Here is an 8,691-nt window from a genome sequence, read left to right on the forward strand (position 1 = left end):
CGAACTACCAAGTACCACACAAGTCCTAGGTGTTCAAAGCTGTGCTGAGCTACCCTGCCCTCTGGCATGAGTTTCATCTGGGGACCATCTGTCTGCATCCTGCTGAGATGCTCTAAGGTTCCCTGTAGCTGTGACTATGAATCAAACTGGAAACCTTAAAAAGCCGTACAAAGACACAGCCACTGTTAAGTCCATCCATGACTTAATGTTGAGATGGGGCTATTCCCCACCCACATCAGGGGTAGTTGCTAATAAATTACTGAGCTACTTAATAAAAACCCCAAACAAATCTACCGTTTTAAAAAATCTTCAGCCAGGGGGCAGCTGGATAGCTCAGTTGGTTAGAACGCGGTGCTGGTAGCACCAAGGTTGCCGGTTCGATCCCTGCATGGGCCACTGTGAGCTGTGCCCTCTACAACTAGACTGAAACAACTACTTGACTTGGAACTGATGGGTCCTGGAAAAACACAAAGTTAAAAAAAAGTCCGCAGCCAGAGATACCAACTCCCCAGCTGTGCAAGATGGCTGGCTAATTAGCATCTAGGAAACCACACTGGAAAGAACCCAGGCCTCCTTCCCATTTGCTTTGGTTCCTTAGTTAAAATTCTAATTATTTCCATCATCTGAACTGTTTCTGAAGGTGCACCATAAAATTACTTGTGACCTGGACCCTCATCAGAACTGCCTGTCTGGACAAACTCCACATGTGGCAAGAACACCTCACTGAAGTAAAGTGTCTGGCAGGCCCCCTTTCACACCCCTGCCCCACCAGGTTTGGTTGCACACAATTCCTGGGTTTGGACAATTCCTGGACATGCCTCATTTAGCTGACTGGTTTGGATCTTGCTCAGTTCTTTGGCAAGACCTGTCTTCAGACTCCAGCCCCAGGAGCCAGCCATAGGTGGAGACGCTGCCCCAAGCCACAGCAGACCTCTGCTGGGCCATGGGCCTGGGGTGACATTAGACACATCCAGATAAATATGCCAAGTGACTGCATAGGCTCATCACGCCTCAGGTGCAAGATATCCAAACAATCTTTACCCCTAACCCTGTAATAAAGATGTGAAATACAGCAGTATCTATAGGGCAGTGCTTCACACAGGACAATCTAGCTCCCCAGTGGGCATCTGGCAATACCTGGAGTCATTTGTGGTTATTACAACTGGGCAGAGCAGGAGGCATGCTGTGAGATGTAATGGGTGCCATTCGATATCTCACAATTTATCTGGCCCAATAGCATGAAGGTTGACAAACCTGGCTATAGGAGGCAAAGGCAGTTTTGGTTTTTAGCAAGACAGGCTTTGCAGGGACCCCTGGCTTGAGGTGAACAACTCTGACAGCTGACCCCCTGCAGCACGCACAGCTGAGACCCACAGGCAAGCCTGACCTGCCCCTGTGTCTGGGCAAGCAGCAACAAGTTCATTTTCTACCTGGTTTCTGTTTTGCAGAGCCCTGAGGACGGAGCTGAGAACTACAGTGGCCGGAAAGACCAGGAAAACAAGGGCATCATTTGTCTTCTTAAAGCCAAGATGACTTAACAGGGTAAATGACTTCTTGGTGATGACCCTGGCTGCTGCTCCCTCCTGGCCATGTGTGGCTTGTTCTCCCTCCCACCACCACCCCCCAGGCAGAGCCTGTAAGAGACATGGATGAACTACATCACAGCATGCCTAAGCCTGCCTGAAAAGTCAAACTACACTTCATGATACAAAGTCAATAGCATGAATGAAATAAATAGTAATAAACGAAAACAAAACAAGGCAATCCCTTCCAACACCAAAAAGGCAATTCATTATGTTATAGCATCTTTAATTGGGTTTCAAGGCTCTTCCAATCACTGTCACCTACAGATCATGTCACCCACTGCTGTTTGGCTTCCATTCTCTTGTCTCATAGCAGTAAATGAAAAGAAAACATGGCAATCCCTTCCAACACCAAAAAGGCAATTCATTATGTTATAGCATGTTTAATTGGGGTCGAAGGCTCTTCCAATCTGTCACCTAGAGATCATTTCACCCACTGCTCTGTTTGGCTGCCAGCCTCTTGTCTCTCTCTTCAGCAATGGTGAGGCGGATACCCTTTCCACGGGGAAGAGAAATCCATGGTTTGTTGCCCTGAAGGAGATAACGAGAATGAAAACCTGCCATACACGAGCTCCATCAGAGGCTTGGCACACTCGATGTCTGACACGTCATTTAAAGGAACAGAAAGCTGTCTGTGACAGCAGCGACAGCCAGGTAGTCTTTAGACACTTGGATGCTGCTTTATCAGAAATACCCAGTGCTTGTGGCCATTCTCTCAAGCCCCCAGCCCTCCTAACCCAGACACAAGCTGGCACTTTTTACCAACCCAGGTCAGCAGGCACCTGCTGACTGTGTCATCCGGAAGAAGCAGGGATTTGGCCCTGCCTTCCTGTGAGCCCCATCCCAGAAGAGGCCTTCCACTAGGTTCTGCACAGCCAGCCAGGAGCCAGCCCCAGAGCACCAGCACTCACACTCCCTGGACCACAGAAGGGAGAGCCAGACTTACTTTGCCAATAACAAAAATGTTGGAGAGCCGGGTGGCAAAGCTGTTACCATTGGCATCTTTCACATGAACCACATCAAAAGAACCAGGGTGTCTCTCTCTGTTGGTGATCACGCCAATTCTTCCCAGGTTGGCACCTCCAGTCACCATGCACAGGTTACCTGGGCAGGAAGGAAGAACGTGCTGAGCAAGGTGCCGTGCAAGCTCTGAATGTAATGGATGACCAGGCAGGTGTAAGTTTGTCAGCCCCTTCTCCCACTCGCATTTACTCCCTAGGATTTGCCTGGCCCTCCTGCACACCTAACGGATGCGAACCCCTACCTTGCCAGGTCCTCACCATGTCTCGCCTAGACTACTGCTGCCCCCACCCCCCAAGGCACAGCTCTCTGCTATGTTCCTGCCTTAGCATTAACAAAACTGCATCACAATTAGGATGCTCTGCTCTGGGGCCAGACTTTCCTGCCCAGCCCTCAAGCAGTTTCCAGAGATAGGGGAGCTTTAGAGATCCAGCTCAGGCCCCAGAATGTATGCTATGCCAGACCTCATCTCAGCTACTCAGAACATTCTGAGCAGCTGGGCCTCTGGAAGTGGAAAGGCTATACACCTGCGCACTGGTGGTTTCTACCCTCCACTCAAATAGAAACACCCTTCAACGTTTCCCTCCACTCTGAGCTGACCCCCCCCCCCCACCATTAGGAATATATTCCCATCTCTAACCCTTACTGCCCCCACAAAGCCACAGAAACAAGACACTGTAGTTTCACACACTGCCTGCCTATTTCTTGAAACTTTAAGAGCTGCCCTCTTCTCAAACCAACAAGAGACATGCAGCTTTGGCTGCTAATTAGGCACACATCAGAACACCTAGACAGAACCCTGTGTGAGTCACAATGCATGATTTAATTTCCATTAGTAAAAAAGGAGGGGGGTGCAGAAAAGCAAAGAACAACTCTTACAGGTGGGCTTTGAAGAGAAGGCCCAGGTACAGACTGCTTACCAGTGTCAAACTTGATGAAATCAGTAATTTTGCCAGTCTCCAAATCAATCTGAATGGTGTCGTTCACCTTGATGAGGGGGTCAGGGTAGCGGATGGTGCGAGCATCGTGGGTCACCAGGTGAGGGATTCCTTTTGTGCCCACAAAGATCTTTCTCACTTTGCACAACTTGTACTAGAAACACACAGGGTTAGCCATTTAGTCTAGCTCATGCGCAGTATGCTCCAGAGTGGATGAAAAGCTTCCTTCACAGCCACAAGTCACAGCTGAAGGGAACACCCTACAAGGGAAGAGCCGCAGAACAATGGCGGCGGCGACTTTTCGGCCACCCTCCTGTCAGTTTACCCTGTCCACTGCCCCTTTCTAGGCTAGCCCCCTAGCACATATCACCCCCACGGTTAAGTCCAAGGCAGGGGAAGCGCCACTTCAAACTGCCGGGTGAGGTGGGCCAATGAGCACCACTGTCCTGTCTCCAAGGCCAACAACCCTCCTTCCCCCAAGCTGTTCAAGCCTCATGGCCCATCCCTCCCCATCACAGCTAAGTTGTCTCACAAACTGCAATTGTATTAGAAACTCATCTAATCAACAAAGATTTCAACTTTGCATTTTTCACTCATGAACATCCTTAAAGTAAATCAAATCACCCTGATGCCCTTGGACAAGCCCTCCAGCCTGCTGATAACAAGGAAGCTAAGGAAATTAGGAGCTGATTCCCCCAATTCAATTAACCTTCATTTACAGCCAATAAGTCAAGACGCCTCAAACCTTTGTGTAAAACCATCACAACAAACCAGATTAAATAATCAATTTATTGCCTGGAATCTTTTTTGGAGCTATCTCAAGGATTTTCAGCCTCCTTCATTACCACCTTTCCCTCCAGAGCAAAGCTATAGCCACAAATGCGGACATGACAAAGGGCCAATGCATGGACCAGATACTGCTTTTCTGGTCCTCCATCCTTAAAGGACCCTTACTTTACGTACTCATAAATGTGCCTAGAAATCACTCGCCCTGCCTCTAAAAAAGACAACTAGGAAGTCACCATTCAACTGGAATTCATTTTTGCCATAAAAAAACAACAACAAAAAAAAAACACAGACAAGCTGAGGATGTGAAGTTCACATGGGGGTCAGTTATTAACTTGGTGCAAAAGTAATTGTGGTTTTTGCATTTATTTTTAATCTTTTAAACGGCAATTACTGTTGCACCAACCTAATAGATACCCAGCAACAGGCTGCTTGCTATACAGCTATGGTAAACACCTACCTTGGCCTCCTCAGGTGTAATGCGATGAACAGCAAAGCGACCCTTGGTGTCGTAGATCAGTCGGAAGTTCTCTCCTGTCTTGTCGATGCTGATGACATCTAATATCACAGGAACTCAGGTTACTATGGTGACCCCCACCACCCCATCACAACGCTCTAAGGAAAAACCCATATGCTTTTCATTTCAAATACCAACATTCTGAAGGATTCAAATACCAACCAAGGATTCTGAAGACTAACAATGATGGCCAGCTAATCTTTCATGTTGCAATGCTTCACAACCCTGTTTTTACGAACGATCCATGATTATGTGCAGCCCTACAATATCTAAGTAAAACTGAGGAGGAAGGTCATGCTTTCCCTCAGAGCAACCAACATGCTAAAAGCCTATCAGTACTCAATACAACAGCCATTTCATTTCAGAGGGACATGGACGAATCCCAAGGAGCCACCACTGGCCACTTACCCATAAAACCAGCCGGGTAGGTGACATCAGTTCGGACCTTGCCATCGATCTTAATGAACCGCTGCATGCAAATCTTCTTGACTTCATCTCCTGTTAGGGCATACTTCAGTCTGTTCCTTAGGAAGATGATGAGAGGGAGACATTCCCTCAGCTTGTGGGGACCAGTGGATGGACGAGGAGCCTGTAATACGGTAAAAATGACAACAACAAAACCCTCTTGAACTATTGTTGAAATTCTGTCAAACCCATTTCCCAAGTCCTGAGATCCATTAACCTGACACCAGACTGTCCATCACCCCCAATCTGGGTCAACGAGAGGTGTTTAAAGCTTACAAAACTATTCCAGACCTTCAGGTTTTACAGCACTTTGCCCTTCAGAGGCCCAGGCCTGTTAAGCACATGTGGGTCCCCAGTGTGTGGAATGAGGTAAAAAAATCTTATGGGAAGTGCTGCAAGAAACATTTATGGATACAGTAACAAGGGCTGCCTGACACAGAAACAGTATAAAATGTTCCTCAAATAACTGTCAATGAAACTGGAAAGGATACATTGTATATATATGATACAATACGTAAAATGTTTACAATATAACGATACTTACAAACACACCAGTCAGTTTATCCAGCATCCAGTGCTTTGGAGCCGCTACCCGCTTCAGATGCTTCTTGGGACCACGAGCCTGAGGGAGTTTTGTATTTTCGTGTTACTGCTTAAGTGTCTGCTTCTCGAGCCTTTTTTTTTTCTAGGACACTATGCCGGTGAAATGGACAGGGGTCGATCTCTTGGCTCCCAGCCAGCCAGCAACAGAAATGGACCAGAACTCGATCTATGTTTCTACTTGTTAATAGGAGTTTCCGCAACATTATCGTCTAGTTTTTAAGTGTCTGCTGCCAGACTGACCTCGGCACAACCACGTGCCAAGAACTGCTGCCCCGTACTCTGAAGCCGATACTCGCTTTCACTTTAAAACGCGGAAGGAAAACTTTTAATGCTGTGTACAGACGTTTACCGGCCACACTGTCTAGTCAGGCCTTACCAAGACAATGACGGAAAAAAACGCTTCTCTGCCGATCGTAGCCGCCGGCCACCCGCGCCAGCCACTGTCTGCCCTCAGGGCCCACCCGAGGCTCCGGACTGGGAAGAAAGCTGCTTCTCCCAGGGTCGCACGAAGCGTGGCCGGGCCAGAAACCGGGGCCTTCCCGCCAGAGGCACCGATCCCCTCCCCGCACCCCCCGCTTAGAGTCGGCGTGCACCCTTGCCCTCCAGCCAGCCTGGGTCAACCCCGCAGGCTGCACTCTCTTCGCCTCCGCCTGGCCACCCCCTGCGGGGGCCCCGAAGCCCCCGGCAGCCCCGGCCCCGGGAGGATGGAAGCTGATGCATCCCAAGAGCTTGTGAAGAAGCTACCTTACCATGGCTGCGCTGGGCACAGAAAGAGGGCCGCCTTCTTCCGGTGCTCCCAGAAAAGAGGATGGGAGGCTGCGCGCGCCGACCAGGGACGCTCCGCCCACTCCACCCTTGCGAGGCGCGCGGGGATTTTATCTTGCCACCTGCTGGTGGGAGGTCATCAGTCCCGAGCTTGGGAACCCCCGAGCCGCCGAACCGGGGCGGTCTCCTAAAAGCAGTGTCTTACCTTTCTTTCCCTCCCTCCGTCCTCCTCTGGGGCGCCTGGTTCTGTATTAGGTGCTGGAAATGCCTTCTAGCAGGGTGCTTTGCAGGGAGGCTACCTTAAGACCCATGCATGTGATTATATGATCAATAGAATCCCTTTAATAAATACTTAACATGATTTCTTAAGCATATTTTGTCTGCCCCTTCTTCCAAGTTCCCTGGGGCCAGCTAACCTGCCTATGCTATAAGCTGGGAAAGAGCACTTTTTTTCTCTCTTGCTTCTCTGCAGATTCCCCAGGGGGTGGAAGATAGGATTCCTGCTTGAACCTTGGTGCCCTGCCCCTTGCTTTCCGTACAACACATTTGGGACTTATCATAAAGTCTCAGGGAAGGGGGGACATTAGAGATCATCCGGTTACCTAAAACTTAGATGTGATCATGCCATTTCCCTACTTTGAAAGTGCCCTTGACCCGCCTTCATGGCGTGTGAGGTCCCTCTGCTCATCACGTGCTGCCTCCTATGCCTGCACACCTACTGCTCTCCCATCCCAGACCTCAAAGCTTAAGCCACTTGAAACTAGCACTGCTCTGGGAAAGCTGCCTCTTTCAAGCTTCCTGCTGATGTCTCTCTCCTCAGCTTGCAACTGCCATGGACAGCCCAACCCTTCCTGGGTCTTTAATGTGACTCTTCAGCCTTGAAGGTACACACGGGTCAGTCACCTCTGGCTTTGTGAGTCTCCAGTCCCCACAGGCAGGGTCGGTCCCACATTCTTCAGTCCCACAGCCCTCTGTTCAAACTCGATGATAGCACTTAGCACGTTGGGCAATAATGACTGGCTTCCTTGTCTGTCCTCCTAGACTGGGAGCATCTCTATGACAGAGCCTGCCCTCATCATCCGGGCAATTCTTTGCCACCTAACAGAGAGCTTGGCATTATGTCCAGCACTTGGTAGATACTTGTTAAATACATTGAGTCAACATCCCACTCATTGCGCCAAGTCTTACTATACTGCCCCTGAGGACATCCAGCCTTTCTCCCACCATGCGGTCAAGCTCTTAACTCAGGAGGTTCCGTTTGACCTGTCTCTGTCTCCACCCTCCACTTCACCCCTCAGCAGTGTGCACAGGGGCAGAGACACAAGCTGTTAGCTTTTCTCAACCAGACAGTATTAACTAGGGGCAGGGCCCCTCTGTCTAAAACAAGGTCCATAGGAAAGCACGCCACACATGATTGTTGGAAAGAAGGGGCAACTGATTGGCGTTGGGAGTTAGAGAGAGAGTAGAAGTGATGAAGCTGTTGGGAAGATGTGGTGCTGCTAACAGAAATGATAGCAGTTGATTTGGGAGTGACGAGTAACCATGCCCTTCCGGCTAGAGATGATAAGAAAAATGGCTGGTCAGAGCTGCAGACCTGACTTAATCAAGATCACACAGCCAGTTAGGGGTGTGTGTGTGGAAGGCTGGTTTGTTGTCTCACAGGTCAGTGGTTGGTTTTTGTACTACAGCTCATCAAAGGACTTGAGAAAATCAAAGCACCTTCTTCAGTATATTTTTTTCCTCTGTCAATTTGTATTTGAGCACAAATGACACTCTAACAACAATAAAGGGAATTTGGAAAGAGCTAAGAAAATCACAAACAGTACCTCCCCAAACACCCTAAACACATCATCTGTATTCATTTGTTCCTGTTCCTGTTCTCATTCTGATCAGTTTGTGTGCATGCATACTTTTACATAATTTTAATCCTAGCATCCAGACCATGTTCTATTCTGCTTTTATTATATTACAAACACTTTCTGAGTTGCTACATAATTTTCATAATTAGTATTTT

At 48.7% G+C, this 8,691-nt stretch overlaps 1 protein-coding gene across 1 annotated transcript; it reads right to left on the reverse strand.

Moving 5' to 3' along the window:
- Window positions 1–1,792: 1,792 nt before the first annotated feature.
- RPS4X (ribosomal protein S4 X-linked) lies at window positions 1,793–6,773 on the reverse strand. The gene is made up of 7 exons (XM_019747956.3): window positions 6,662–6,773; window positions 5,854–5,931; window positions 5,253–5,433; window positions 4,788–4,885; window positions 3,524–3,695; window positions 2,530–2,687; window positions 1,793–2,114 (listed from the first exon to the last, which is right to left on the reverse strand). The coding sequence occupies exons 1-7, from the start codon at window positions 6,662–6,664 to the stop codon at window positions 2,013–2,015; spliced, it is 792 nt and encodes a 263-aa protein (XP_019603515.1). The 5' UTR covers window positions 6,665–6,773; the 3' UTR covers window positions 1,793–2,012.
- Between the last annotated feature and the right edge of the window lie 1,918 nt (window positions 6,774–8,691).

Source organism: Rhinolophus sinicus, chromosome 18, assembly GCF_057876585.1.
Source record: "Rhinolophus sinicus isolate RSI-liver-muscle chromosome 18, RSI-T2T, whole genome shotgun sequence".
Taxonomy (NCBI): Eukaryota; Metazoa; Chordata; class Mammalia; order Chiroptera; family Rhinolophidae; genus Rhinolophus; species Rhinolophus sinicus.

Excerpts from the sequence above, each read along its gene's own strand:
- RPS4X (XM_019747956.3), bottom strand. Across the intron at positions 4,886-5,252 it reads CTACCCGGCTGGTTTTATGG|ATGTCATCAGCATCGACAAG; the intron begins GTAAGTGGCCAG and ends CTGTGATATTAG. Across the intron at positions 2,115-2,529 it reads ACATTTTTGTTATTGGCAAA|GGCAACAAACCATGGATTTC; the intron begins GTAAGTCTGGCT and ends TATCTCCTTCAG.